Consider the following 15,285-nt stretch of genomic DNA (forward strand, 5'->3'; position numbering starts at 1 on the left):
CTGGTTTTGACCACCCTTGTGCCCTTAGTGATTGCCTCCACATACACGCCAGGCATACACTGTCCACTGTTTGTTCTTCCATGGTTCTGGTTGTCTGCAATTTGGAATGAATACGTTCCACTTTGGAAGTTTTAGCGCAGGGCAAACAAACATACTTATTAGGCGTTGAAACCACGGCTGTGCTGGCCAGTGCGGTGCAATAATTGTTGCCCACGCTTGAGTTGCTTCGATGACATTTAGTACCAGGGGTGTGAAATATCTGCCTTTTAGCGGATTTCCGCTTTTTTGTTCAGTGTGCCACATTTTGTTTTTCTACCAATGGTCCAGATTTTCCCCCGCTTTTTCCCCTGCGCGTAAGCATTGATTTTATTTCCGGTTATTTTATTTTCCGCCGCTGCCAAACGCATGCGAAAAACACAGTCGATTCGCTCTACACGTAGCTCTGTGGTGCATGCAAGCGAGTATTCAATGTACAATCACTCACGTACTTGTACTGTACATGTGCCGTATACGATGCGATGTGCATGCATTTTACAGGTCGAAGCCATATGCGTGTGTACTGAGCATCCGGGGAACCAACAGTCATTGCACTGTGATTGGCTGCAGATAAATATCAATATTCACACGTGCGTGATGATGTGCATTGGGACTCTTCGCAGCCGTTCCTGTTCGCTCGTTACCCCCGCCCTGCAAACAGGATGCTGGGATACGCTGATGAGCTTCACAGAATATTGTGAAGGAAGTGGGGATGGCATCCTGGGTAATTTATCATGACCTCTGTATAAAGCATCTGGCTACAGCTGTTCAAGACCGCAGTTACTCAATGCGCGCAAATGCTATCCGAAAACTTTCTCATAGAAATGCACACATTCCATACCGGATGTGATTTCTTTTTTATTGCGGATCATGTGGACAAATTTTGAACGTCGCATAATGCAAACATTGACCGTTCGTGAATTCGAAACGGAGCCTGAGCAAGTGAAGGGAATTGCAAATTTACAACACAGATAAGTTTTACAGATTTTCCTACGTTATTACGCTTTTCAATGAAAAAAAAAGCATCTATAAATAGGAATAAAAGAGTAATGAAACAGTCTTAACGGCCGTTTAAATATTGCAGAGTCATGGCCATGATGACTTGCACGTCACAGGTCACGCAAAAACCAACCAATCAGAGCGTGAATTCATCAGAGTATCCCAGCTCCTGTTTGCAGGTTGGGGGGGGGGGGGGTAACGAGTGAACCGTTCCTGGTAGTGACACACAGTGATTTCATAACTCGCTGTAAACATCGAAAAGATCACTTTGCACCATAGAGCTATGCTTTGCACACGTCTTGTTGCAAATATAGCCTTGAAATAAGACTTGTCAATTGTCGCCGCGCCGATAGAGGGCTTCATGCGTGTTAATGCGTGCATTGCATCTGCATCCTGCATTCCGCTGCACATAGTGTGTCGTTTCGTACGTATTTTCCGACAACTTTTGACATTATTATTAATTCCGCAAGATGTCAGTGCAACACAAATGCATAATTGTCCAAAGAGGTTCGGAGTTTGATACCGACATTGACAAGACCGATCCTCAAGTTACAAATCCGTGGAAAAGTATTTGGATGGAACACACCGTTCGTCATTCATGGGCAGAAATTAGGCGACACGATAAGAAAAATCCAAAAGCCTGGATGCTGATGTGCATTCTTAAGTAAGAGCTAGATTTAAACTTTAAAGGAAGTTTATTTTTTTGCGGGCCGGGGCTTTGGCAGACTCGCACTAGTACAAACCTCAATTTCAACACAGTTTTCATATACAAGTTGGCCATTTAGGCAGTTTCAAGCCAATATGAAGGAAAAGTTAACTTAAAAACATGCATAAATTGCAAAACATTTTCGGCCAATAGTTGGCCCAGGAGGCTGTTAAATGCACACCACAGAGCATCTACATGTCAAAATTTTTCAGGGCCATTGGGCTGGCCCGGACCCCACGCCGTAAGGGCTTCGCGCTTGCAGGTTCGGCTATTTATGGGTTTAGGTATTTTCAGCTATTTTTTTTGGAGCTCCACTCACACCCCTGTAGTACCTGCAGCAGCAAGTGAAATGGTGGCTTGCAAAAGTTGTTGTTTGTGGACCAGTCTTTCTGAGCGAGCATGTCCACACCTGCGGAATACAGTTTGGTGAACTTGCTGTTCAATACTGCCAACTGGGTAATCTGTCCACTGTGTGGCCCCATAATCATCCAAATATGCAAACAAGTTTGGGTGAAGTTACCATTCATATTTGTGCAGTAGTTGTGACAGTTTGTCTGCTGTGACATTTTGCGACCCCGGAAGATATCTGGCTTGGAGCATTATGAGCGTCGAACCAAATGGCGTTCGCTACTGTGCACAATTGCTCGCTCAGTCCGCCTAGATGGTGGACATGTGCTGCCCCTGTGATATTGTCTGTAAGCACCTGAATTTTTGTGTTGGCCAAATGCTTGAAGGTCTTGAGTGCGAGCAAGATTGCCATGAGCTCCCTGTAGTTTGAGGGCATCATTGACATTCTGTAGTTCCAAAATCCTGCTGCTTCCTGACCATTGCATACCGCACCCCATCCCGTGTGGGAGGTGTCGGTCTCGATCTGAACGTCTACTGGGCACAGCATGATGGGACGTCCATTCCATGACTTCACTGCATGGGCCCGCCATTCTAAGTTGATGCGCGTGGCAGCGTCGATGACAAGTTTCTGGTCCCAGGAGGTTTTTGTCGCTAACAGTAGGGCTTGTGCACTCGCTGGTTGCTGCCGGTGATCACTTTGTGTACAAAACGAATGTGCGCAGTGGTCTTTTCGGGGTCCACATAGTGTATCAACACAAAATCGTTAAGTGATCCAAATTTGTTGAAAACATGTTCTAGAAAATGGAAGTTTTATTACTTTTATTGCTTTTTGGGTTTGTCACTTTTCAACCTTGCTGTCAGTCATTTTTTAGTGTAAAAGTACATTTTTAACATCAGTTTTGTTGCATGTTATGATTTTTAACAACTCAAAACCAACTGAAACCAATAGTATTTCTGATAAAAAAAAACAATTTTAAGTTTACCCAAGTGTTTATTTACACTTTAACAGATGTTCAAATATGCCTTTTTATTCAATACCACAAAAAATTACCATTTTCGTACACATTTCCTATACAAATAACGTCATTTGATGGACATATATTTAGCCATAACTCCGGATTGCAATGGTCAATTATGACCATTTTACCATCATTTGTTTTCTTTTTGGGTGGGCTTTACAGTAAAAGCAATCTCTTAAACAAATAAAACCATTTAAAAAAAGGCCCATTAACAGACGGTTTTCAAAACTCTGCGTATTGATTTGATCAGCTCGGTTATGCAGGGGATCTTGAGTATTAGGGCTCCCTGTGTGCATATTTTGTAGCTGATGATCTCCTTCGATGGAAGAAGTTGTCCATATGAGCAAAGTTCTTTAAGTTTAGTGGCAGAAGATGTTGAACCACTTTACAAATTCTTTCCAAAATACACGAGTACATGCTTATTTTGAGCCCTTATGGTAGGACTTTCCATTTGTAAATTGTTTCCATGAACTGAAACCCTAAGTATTGGCCTGGGCAATTGGAAGTGTTGGAACCCATTTGTATCCCCCTGGCGTTCAAGCCAGACAGGGGGATATGACGATGGCGCATTCCTTCTGTGTGTCGGTGTATGTGGTATCCGCATTCAATAGGGACTTTCAACAATAAAGGACAAAAGGGTCACCAATTTCTGAAGGTCCCCAATTTGGCAATCGTGTATAAAATATATAAGAAGGTCTTCCTAAAACTTCAAAAAAAAAGAGGAACAATAGAGGGTCCCAGTTGCAGGCATACACACTTGTGTGCATTTGTTTATGGTGTAAATAGAGGACACACGTGCAACATCATCGGTGAATCGAGGACAGAAAACCAAATCAAGGACTCCTCGGTTGGAAAACGTGTACAAAACCAATGAGAGCTGTTGCAAAAAAGTTATTAAAAAGGAAAAGAATAAAGGAAAAGGAAGAGGAACACAAAAAAATCCTTGATTTACCCCATAAACAAATGTGTATGGGTGTGAGTTCCATTTCACTGTAAGGTTCAGTCATCAACCAACCTTGAAAGGTGGTGTGTGGAGAGAAGACCTATGTCAAAAAAACCCTTTCCAATATGGATATTACGTGTTCTCTGGAGAGATACTAATGACTCTAACACTGCGTCCTTTTTTCTTTTCTTTTTTTGGAACCAAAAAAAACCTTAAAAATGATAAATTTAAAACAGTGACATCATTTTGGCCCCTTTGTCCGTTGCATCTAGCCCATATAAAGCTGATACCGGTATGTCATTTCCTGAGGGCCTCCTTTTCCTTTTTTCAAAAAGGCAGGACGTTAAACATTTGTTTTTTCTTGGCTTAACGTCTGTTAGTCTGGTGTCTCACCGACACTCTCCATTTAACTCCCCATTCAACTGGAAACTGGTACCTGTCGGGTGGGCAATCAAGGCCATCACTGAAAACTGTCCTTGCCATCTGCCTGTACAAATGTACGGAGAATAATGGAGACTCCTAACAAAAAATGAGATTTTCTAAAGTAGAAATACCTCCACTCAGTTTATAACTGAGTGGCCTGTTATTGACAGTTTCCATGCATTCTGCATTCTTTGTAAGTGCAACTTCAGTGTCAGGCATACAGGCAGGAACGACATCATGGTCACCAAGCATATAAAGACTGCCACAAAAAAAAATCCTACCAGACGGCTGTCCAGTCAACAAAATCCATTGCTGGGATGTTTGAACTATTTCAGCTATCGGCATGATTACATATGCAATAGCTGACATGGCTGAATGTTTGGTATAGTGGGGTCATTCCATGCCAACTCAACAAATGTTGCACACCATCACCTCTTGGATTTTTTTCTTTTTTGGTGTACTGAAAGATACTTAGGAGAAATGCAAATTCTGAAAATTTGGGGTCTCTACGACTTTTTGTTCTTGCGCAACAGCATTTTGAAATTTGAGGTGGGCGGGGCCAAAAGTGCGTCGCGTCACGAAATTCAATGTTTAAAGGGCCATATATTTAAAACTATACCCCCCAGACATTTCAAACTTGGTAATCTGGGCTATTTTTTGCTGTAGATTTCAAATATTTAAACAGAAAGAAAGTAGCTTGTTTCATTTTTAAGTTAGAGGGGCCCCAAAATGGCCCAAAACCCATCTGGACCAATGTTTGGGGGGGTGTAAGTCAAAAATTGAAAATATTTTTGTCACCAATTTTTTTGCCTGTAATAGCCCCCAATTGAAAGTACTTTCATGTAAAATCTTACACTTATATTAACTTCATTGAATGAGATATAGCCCTTGCAAAAAGCAAATTTCTTATTTTTACGATAACTTGACCCCCCCAAAAACCAACGTCAGACATTCCGCACCAAATTTTGCTTCACATATGTTTGAGGTTGGTCCTTAGTGAAGTCCTCTGAAAAGTTTCATGTTGGTGTCTAAATGTCTTCAGTGGATAGCTGGGCTTTATAAAGAGTCTATATCTTACGATGCTGCAGGTTCAGTAACATACAAGTACATGTACTTGTATTTTACGGAACCAGCACAACAAAATCCCTGTTGATAGACTGTTGATAGACTTGGGTCAAGACTACCCATTTCCTGCTCAATAAACAGTTGCTTGTAGACCTATGTGTGCATTATAGGCAAATTAGGTTAAATGACTTGAGAGTCTTATTCTTTCCATGTGCTCATCACACAGCATGCATGTCATGTACATGTATACATTAACCAGTTCTCACTTGCACAGCATAGTATAGCACTAACCTGAACCAAAGAGAAATGATTCAGTTTGAGTAAAGGGTCTATGGTTTTAACCTGATTGATCTTAGTTTTCATTATGGATAAGGGGAACCTAGTTCATGCAGGAAACTCATCATGCACCAATTGTAGCAGCTGACCTCAACCCAGGAAAATATGTTTGTGTGGTCTATGATGATGTTTGGTACATTGCTATTGTAGAAGATGTATCACAACTTCATGAGGATGTGTATGTCCGCTTCATGTACAGGACGGAATCAACAAATACTCTCTATTGGCCACAAAGAGAGGATAAATGTAACATTCCATTTGTTGATGTGTTGTGTTGCGTACCAACACCAGAACTTCTACATAGCGGTGGAAGGCAATACAAACTTAGTGAGCCAACCATCATGCAACTCATTCAACTTCATCAAAACTACATCACAAGGAATGCATAATTTCACCTGTGAAACTGTAAACAATAATATCAACTGATCAAAAGTCTACATGTACAAATGAAAGCTAAGTTTCATACCCAACTTATTCTTTATGTACCGACTGCTGTTATTCTTGGTACAATGTACGTGTACATACTTAGTTGTATGTTACGGAACCAGCATCGTAAGATATAGACTCATTATAAAGCCCAGCTATCCACTGAAGACATTTAGACACCAACATGAAACTTTTCAGAGGACTTCACTAAGGACCAACCTCAAACATATGTGAAGCAAACTTTGGGGCGGAATGTCTGACGTTGGTTTTTGGGGGGGTCAAGTTATCGTAAAAATAAGAAATTTGCTTTTTGCAAGGGCTATATCTCATTCAATGAAGTTAATATAAGTGTAAGATTTTACATGAAAGTAGTTTCACTTGGGGGCTATTACAGGCAAAAAAATTGGTGACAAAAATATTTTCAATTTTTGACTTACACCCCCCCGAACATTGGTCCAGATGAGTTTTGGGCCATTTTGGGGCCCCTTTAACTTAAAAATGAAACAAGCTACTTTCTTTCTGTTAAAATATTTGAAATCTACAGCAAAAAATAGCCCAGATTACCAAGTTTGAAATGTCTGGGGGGTATAGTTTTAAATATATGGCCCTTTAAACATTGAATTTCGTGACGCGTCGCACTTTTGGCCCCGCCCACCTCAAATTTCAAAATGCTGTTGCGCAAGAACGAAAAGTCGTAGAGACCCCAAATTTTCAGAATTTGCATTTCTCCTAAGTATCTTTCAGTACACCAAAAAAGAAAAAATCCAAGAGGTGATGGTGTGCAACATTTGTTGAGTTGGCATGGAATGACCCAGTGGTGTTTGTTAAATAGCAACATCAGTACTGTTTTTGTACAATTGTCACATATCAAATCTTGCTGTCATTATGGACTCACTACACAAGTATCCCCTCAACGGTCACAAAGCTAGAATGAAGCAGGACAACACAGGTCTATGCATCTTCAGAATTGGCACTGAAACCGAGGCCTCAGTGCTGGCCTTTGTTGTGAAGATTAAAACACAAAAAGATCCTCAGTTCATACAGTGGCATAGCACTGTGAGCCTCGGCTTGAATACTTATTTGAAAGCCGTGTATAAATTTTACCACACACCCAAGAACCAGTGAAAGCCGTGTATATATTTTACCACACACCCAAGAACCAGTGAGGGCAAATGCATGTAATGTGTCCTGCCCAAGGACCTCTCATGTGTTCTCCCAAAGCACGGTCTACTGTGACTGCACAGATTGAGGATGAGAGGGATCCTTTTGGCTTGAATTGTGGATAAGTCCTCATTTGATGCAAACATTCAGAAAGATATTTGTATTTAGAAATGTCAGTTTTTATGAGTGTAGCGTTTTGTTTTTATGCTTGTTATTTTTCCCTGCTAAATGAAGCTACGTGTATTTCTGTTATCCAGGGATATGGGATGTTCTCATTCTGTGTTGTCCTCTTCCTGGGTACAACGCTTCACAGCACAATGTCTCATACATTATTCTACACATCCTGGGCTATCCTTGGAGGCCTGTCAAGTTTGAGAATGGTAAGAGTATATCATTCTTGTAGTTGAAGTACCTAATCATATATCTTTGCTCGTCAATTCATCCAATTCCAACAGTGGCGCAACCAGGATTTGGCTTGGGGGCCTCACAATTTTTTTTTGTTAAAAAATTTGAATTTTTTCAAAAATTTGCTCCGCAGAAATGATTTTTTTTCTTGGGGTGGGGGGGGGGGGGGGAGACGTTCGTGGTGCCACTTTTCCCCCCTATTATACCACTTGAAAATAGGCCACATACATATCAGCATGGTCAAATCGTGGGACTAAAAAAACATTGACAAAAAATTTGAACCTCCCAACAAAACAAATACAATAAAAAAAATTGACAACCTCTTGTGCTGTTAATGGTGTGGGCCAGGGTTTCATGATGACCACCCAAGCTATGATTCTAATTTGAATGATATGAGGTGAAGAGAATGCAGGAGGAAAATGGAATTAAAGAATGTCCAAAATGCCTGTTGGAAAATAATTAAGGCAGAACAAAGAACACAAAATGGGTCACGGTAAGTATAACCACATCTTAGTTACTTTTTGATGTTCTCTTTCCATTCTTGATTTCATAATGAGCCACCTTTCCCCTTGTCTTTCTCTTCATCATGGTATTTCAGGTAGGTGTCTATTTATCCAGAACCAAAGGCCGAAGTCACAAATTGACAATCGCTGTGACAGTTGCTGCTCTTCATCTGCTGTTCCTTCTGTACTTGCACTTTGCCTATCATAAAATTGTTGAAGGTAAATTTTCCAGATATTTCTATTCAAGCTTGTTAATTATCTAACACCCATGGCTTGTGCACAAATTACCACCGATGGCTTGTGCACAAACTACACAGTCCCACTGTCTTTGATACAATCATGTACATGTACATGAACTTGGTCTCAGCCTCGGTCTCGGCGCAAAAGTCTTGAGATCTTGTGGTGTCTCGAGCATACGAGACCTTATTGTTCAGTCGGGGAAAAAACTACAAACAAAATCAAATAAATTTACATGATCTGACCATATCGGACCTACTTTCGAAAGCTTCGATAGACAGTGCTATCCATTCCGAGGAACGTAATCAAATATTCTGGTACCCACATACCACTGCATTTCTAGTAACGCAAACTCCCTTGCGGTACTTGGGTACAATGCACTGTACCGCATGCGCTTTAGTGTGCATACCACATGGAGTTGATCAAGCACAACCATGTCGGCACACTCTGCAGTGATAACGTTTGGTTTCAAATACCAGATTTTGCAGAGTTTGCAAGAGTATTAAGCTCACAGAGAGAGTTGGCACAAGTTTAGCTCAGCCGAGTTCATAGGCAAAGTAAGTCCGAGTCGCTACGGTTTGGCCACTGCCATGTCGCATCCAGCTGCACGAATGTGGAATATCATTCTCCGTTAATAAGAGCCTGGGGCCGGGCACACATTTGCGACACCGATTTTGATTTGAGAAAATTTGTACCGTATTTTTTTTTACTGTTGACTTGAACTACTACTAGTTCAGATAAGTTTAAATAAACACTCTGAAATGATATCTGCTTTGGTAAAAATGCAGGTGTTCTCTGTACTAGCAGGTGTTTTAAGTAATTAACCTTTTTAAAATACTTCCCCCAGACAGCATATCTTTGGACCAGAGCATAATTTGTACCAGTGCATTGTGAATACTCATCCCAATTTTATTGTAAGATGGAACTTGAAACACACAAAAGACACGTTTGTTTAGATGTTTTGCACAGGTGATTCAGATTTTTACAGTGCAATGACTTGGGAAGTTTAGATTTTGAATTTTGGGTCAAGTTACTACCACTACCAAATGGATTTGTTGTGTTCAAAACTACATAAACCTCAACCGTGTTTAACAGTGTATAACTAGGTTCAACTGAGGACGTTCGATGGATGAAGTACATGTGTAAAGCTAATGTTCCAGTCTTCCAGATACAATAAAAACTGACCACTTTAATAAAACCTGTGACAACATTTGAATTCATTCAGCATTCAGAAAAAAACCTTTGAACACCATGTTTTTGTAAGAAATATATATTTCTCATAACCCTATGCTAATTAGTCTATGGTCTCGGTCTTGGTCTCACCCATAATGTCTCGGTCTCGGCTTTGGACCCTAAGGTCTCGATTTTGGTCTCGGTCCTGAGGTCTCGGTCTCGGTCTCGGTCTCGTGTTTTCAGGTCTCAACTACAACACTGACCTTGGGTTACATTCCAGGGTCACACATCATGGAGCTCCATTGTCTTGAAATTTTGGTGCAAAAATGCAGTTGGTTCACTTTTGAACCCATGTCATTCTGGCCTTCAAACAGTGTGTAAACCTCAGGTTGTCACAATGGTTCAGCTAACTGCAGAACAGAGAATCTTTGTGGTCAAAAAATTGCATGGAAGCAGAATTTGCAGGCTACTCAGGATGCCTTTGGAGAAGCATTTCTATGTCTGTTAGCAACAGAACAAAGGGCTTTTCCGCATTATGTTTTTCTTTATCAATAACACGTTCCAGACTATGCATGAACAACGTTTCCAAGAATACGGTACAATAATTTTTAAATTTAGCATGTTGTCTTTGAGATATATTATCTTCCAAAAGAAATAAATCCATATTAAATCAGACGTGTTGGACTACCTTCGTACGTAATTTTGACCCATTCGGACTGATAGTTTTCTCAATATGAGACTTTAAAAAAATGCATCTTTATGAAAGCGCCACATGCCCTACGATGACATCATCTTGATTACACTTGTCAATGCTCATTTTTGCATTGTGGTCTTGGTTTGTACTAAGGTTGAAGTCAATCCAATGAAGGAAATGTTAAATTTTGGAAGCAGAATGAAATTGTAAATATGAAAAAAATCATAAAAAAATCAACCAATGACGTCATGGTGACGTCTTTTCGGAATTTGCATACTAGTACCATTATCTAGCTATCCACCAAGTTTCATGGCGATTGGACTTTCCCTTTTTGTGTTTTTAAAAATTGCATTTTTGATGACGTCATGATGACGTCACACATTTTTTAAATTGTGTGCATATACCTATTACCTAGCAAACATAATACGAAAAGAATTTTGAATTTTGCATGTTGCGTTCGTGAGATATGGCTTAAAGGTCCAAAAACCCAAAAATTTATTTAAAATCACACGATGACGTCATGATGACGTCACCTCAATTTTCACCTGTAACACATCCCGGTCTACCTACATACCAGTTCTCTAGATATAGGACTTTACAATAGGCACTTTAAATTGTAAATATGAAAAAAAATTAATAAAAAATCAACCGATGACTTCATGGTAACGTCTTTTCAGAATTTGCATACTAGTACCATTATCTAGCTATCCACTAAGATTCATGGTGATCAGACTTTCCCTTATATGTGTTTTCAAAAATCGCATTTTTGATGATGTCATGATGACATCACACATTTTTCAAATGTTTGTGCATATACCTGTTACCTAACAAACATAATACGAAAAGAATTTTGAATTTTGCATGTTGCATTCGTGAGATATTGCTTAAATGTACATAAATCCAAAAATTCATTTTAAAATCACACGATGACGTCATGATGATGTCACCTCAATTTTTACCTATAACACATCCTGGTCTACCTACATACCAAGTTTCAACCCAATCGGACTTACAGTTCTCTAGATATAGGACTTTACAATAGGCACTTTTAGGATGACGTCACGTAACCCATGATGATGTCATCATGACGTCACCTCAATTTTCATCAATAACACATCCCGGCCTACCTACATACCAAGTTTCAACCCAATCGGACTTACAGTTCTGTAGTTATAGCACTTTACAATATGCACATTTAAAATGACGTCACGTGACCCATGATGACATCACCATGACGTCACTCTTCGGGACACAACTTTGCTATAGGAGCTATGCCTGTGGTAACTTTGAATGATATATGACAAAGATTAATGCCAAAAGTGGCGATGAGAAAAAACGTGTACAAAGTCTATGGGGTTTAGGCGACAAAAAGAAGAAGAAAGAAAAGCCAGCACAAAAAGAAAGGCTTTTCCGCAACTATGTGGAAAAGCCAACAATCTTGGCCATTGAGAAAGTATGAATAAAAAAACATGAATCAGTGTCGATATTTCAGTGAACCAACTGCATTTTTGCACCACAACTTTAAGACAATGGTACTCCATGATGCGTGACCCTGGAATGTAAACCAAGATATCAGCTTCAGCTTAAAAATGATACCATGCTGTTTGCTGGTAAAAATAATATAGTCTGGCCATAATAGCCCTTTAAAGTACAATGACCTTTTTGTTTTTGACACCCTGTACATGTAATCTTTAAAATTAGTCAATGGTTGCCCCATGAACCGCCCAGCCTTATTCACTGTAGTGTACAAAACTGCCTGAGTACTCCGTTTACAAAAAAAAAAAATTCAGTGAATAAATACAGTGTCATAAGGTTGTCCGGATACTTAGTAACTGTTTAAGTGGGGACTTCTGGTATTGACACCCAGATGGCTTCCATCTTGCTTGTTGAGATCCATCACCTTGGTCATATATTTGGTTCGGGATTTTCCTTGTGATTTGTAGTTTATTTGAATTGACCCTGACTTCAGAACTGTGATACTTTAAAACAGTACATGAGCATACACTTTTCAGACAATATGCCTCCCAATCCAAACCAACCCCCAAAATACTTCCATTTCTTTCGTGTTTTTTTTGGCAGACGTTGCCCCGATGCACCACGCACAGGTGCCTACTCACAACCTCATTCCCAAAGCCCCTCTGAATCAGGCAGTTTTAGCCCCAGTCCAATTTGATCTACTTGATCATGGAGAGTCACACAGAGACAAGGTTCCGGTTGTTGGGAACGAAGCTGTGAAAGCTTCCCCCACTGAAATATTACCACAACGCAAAGAGGCTGCAGTTATCCTTGAAGATAATATGACTGGGAACAAGAAGATTCAACCTGGACTAGTTACTCCAGCAGTAGGAAAATATAAGGATGGCTAAGGCTGACGGGGATGCTACTCTAAGCATCGATTATTACAGTACTTCAGTTATCTTGGGATGGCTTTTTTGAAGAAAGTTAGTGAGGGGAGGTGTCTGCACTTCTTGGAATTTGTTGTTTAACCCTACGTCAATACTGAGTGCAATGAACTTGATCATTTATCTCTTCTTTACCTTGAGCATTTGTGTATGAACTTATTCAACCTTAATAGACAATGTTCAACATTGTTTTCCTCTTTTTTGTTCCTGTACTTGCAGGGTAGATAACATGTAAGACATTGTCATGACCATTTATTCTGTAGCTCTAAAGAAGAAAATGCATGTCTGTTATTATTATTTATAATACTGAACATTTAGTTTCAACGTTGTTATGACACTACAAACATTAATACATTATGTTTACATTTAAGCATACAAAATATAATAAGGGAATAAATGTGTGTTCGGGAGGTATTATAACACTCTGTTTAAGACCGGTGTGAGTCTGGATGGGTAATTATCACCCATCCAGACTCCCACCGGTCTTAAACAGAGTGTTTAATACCGACCGAACACATATTTATTCCCATTCATAAATACCTTTTCGGTCAAAAAACCAAATCTTTTCGGTCCAAAAATCAAAGCAAGTCAAAAACTAGACGTTGCCAACCATTTTTTTATTTTGTTCTTCATGTTTTACGAAACACCCCTCTGACTATAATATGGAATGCCCCTCCACAACTCGTTACCTTATAAGGACATTGGCGTGCGCGTTGCGCGTACTGCGCAATGTCTTGCAAAACGCAGCTGGGCTGGTGAAGTGTGAATTTCGGACCTTGAAATACTGATTCACTGGTAGTATTGCGCATGCATACGTGAGGAATGTGAACGTTCAACCAATGAAACGTCAAAAGGCACCGATTTCATGGGAGTCCAAATTTCATGTGACACTGGAAAAGTGTTAAAGACCAGCTAGCCATGTCTTTATCATCCGTTTAAGACCGGCCATGTGACGGGCTCTTGACCAATAGGAATGCGTAAGCTGTCTTAGGTATTTATGAATACGAAGTAAGTTTATACAATACCATTATTAACATAATGAAAATATACAAATGTATACATCATCCACATAAGGATATCAACAGCCTTACATGTAATTATGCAGTGCTTACTACATGTAGTTACGTACAGCCATTAGATGAAATCATTTTTATCTTACAGTTATGTACAGTATGTTGCACCCTTACAAGGTATGACAGTACCAGTACGTGTGCAGTGTATGCTTCCAATAAACACCTTTGAAAAGACATCATCTTTACTTACGAATTTAATGGGAAAAAGGATAAAGCCCCCCCCCCCAACACACAATTTGCCTGCAATTGGGGGCCCCCTATTGCCCCTCTTTTGTTTGTACTAACTTTTTGGAAGACCTCACATATGTTTTGTACACAAATCCACATTGGGGACCTCTCAGGAATTGGGGACCCTATTTTCCTCTATTGTTGAACGGCCCTTATCAAAGCAGAAACAAAGTCACAACCCCCACACATGTAAACACCGGCAATCATGGACCCCCTATTGTTCTTAATCCTCATTCCTTTGTTTGTGCTAACTTTTTAGCAACAGCTCTCATTGGTTTTGTACATGAATTTTGTCCTAGTCCACGATTGTCGGTGTTTACATACAAATACACACATGTTGGTTTTACATGCTCAATGTGGACATTCCCTTGTTTTCGTGTAGAAAATTGGTACAAAAAATATTTTTACTTAAATTGTGAAAACTCTTTCAAACCTCAGATTTGTTTTTGGATTTCCTTGAATATTTCTCTTCAATCTGCCATAAAAAACCCTAACCCGAAAATGCCTCTAGACCTGTTTTAGAGGGCGAAACGTTACGTGGACACGGATTCGTCCACATTACGTCAACACAACCTGCACTATGTGGACATCTTTTGTTCGCATGTCCACATAGTCATGATAGTGACTGTAAGACAAAGACACCCCATCAGATTTGTTTATGGTGTAAGTCAAGGATTTCTGTTGTTCCTCATCATCTCTCTTTTGTTCATACAACTCTCTTTGGTTTTGTATATGTTTTCTAATCGAGGTCGTCCTCTAATTGACTCCTGTTTCAGTTACTCGATGATGCTTCACATGTGTGTCCTTGATTTACACCATAAACATGCTTTTTAACCCTAACTCCTGGGGCTCTTTTACCAGAAAGTATCCTGAATCCGCTGAAATCCACCAATTTTGACAGGCAAAAATGCTGGTATCCTGAGTCCATCAGAATCCCCCAGTGTAGATACTGGAGGTATCCTGAATCCGCCAAAGTCAGCTGTTAAGCAGCGCTATGAAATTGGGCCCTGGCAGGGCTACAAGCAGTACTTACTTGACCACAGATCCTGAATCTGCCAAAATCCCCCAACAGCTCAATATGGAGGTATCCTGAATCCATCAAAATCCT

At 39.9% G+C, this 15,285-nt stretch overlaps 1 protein-coding gene across 1 annotated transcript in view; it reads left to right on the forward strand.

Moving 5' to 3' along the window:
- The window catches only part of LOC119725920 (protein YIPF3-like), a 30,443-nt gene extending 17,270 nt beyond the window's left edge, over window positions 1-13,173 (forward strand). The window contains exons 6-8 of the mRNA XM_038197532.1: window positions 7,720-7,842; window positions 8,466-8,589; window positions 12,554-13,173. Of these exons, the coding sequence (XP_038053460.1) occupies window positions 7,720-7,842; window positions 8,466-8,589; window positions 12,554-12,840 (534 nt within the window). The 3' untranslated portion in view covers window positions 12,841-13,173. The remainder of the gene's footprint in view (window positions 1-7,719; window positions 7,843-8,465; window positions 8,590-12,553) is intronic.
- Window positions 13,174-15,285: the final 2,112 nt, after the last annotated feature.

Source organism: Patiria miniata, unplaced genomic scaffold (assembly GCF_015706575.1).
Source record: "Patiria miniata isolate m_02_andy unplaced genomic scaffold, ASM1570657v1 HiC_scaffold_19, whole genome shotgun sequence".
In the NCBI taxonomy this organism is placed as follows: Eukaryota; Metazoa; Echinodermata; class Asteroidea; order Valvatida; family Asterinidae; genus Patiria; species Patiria miniata.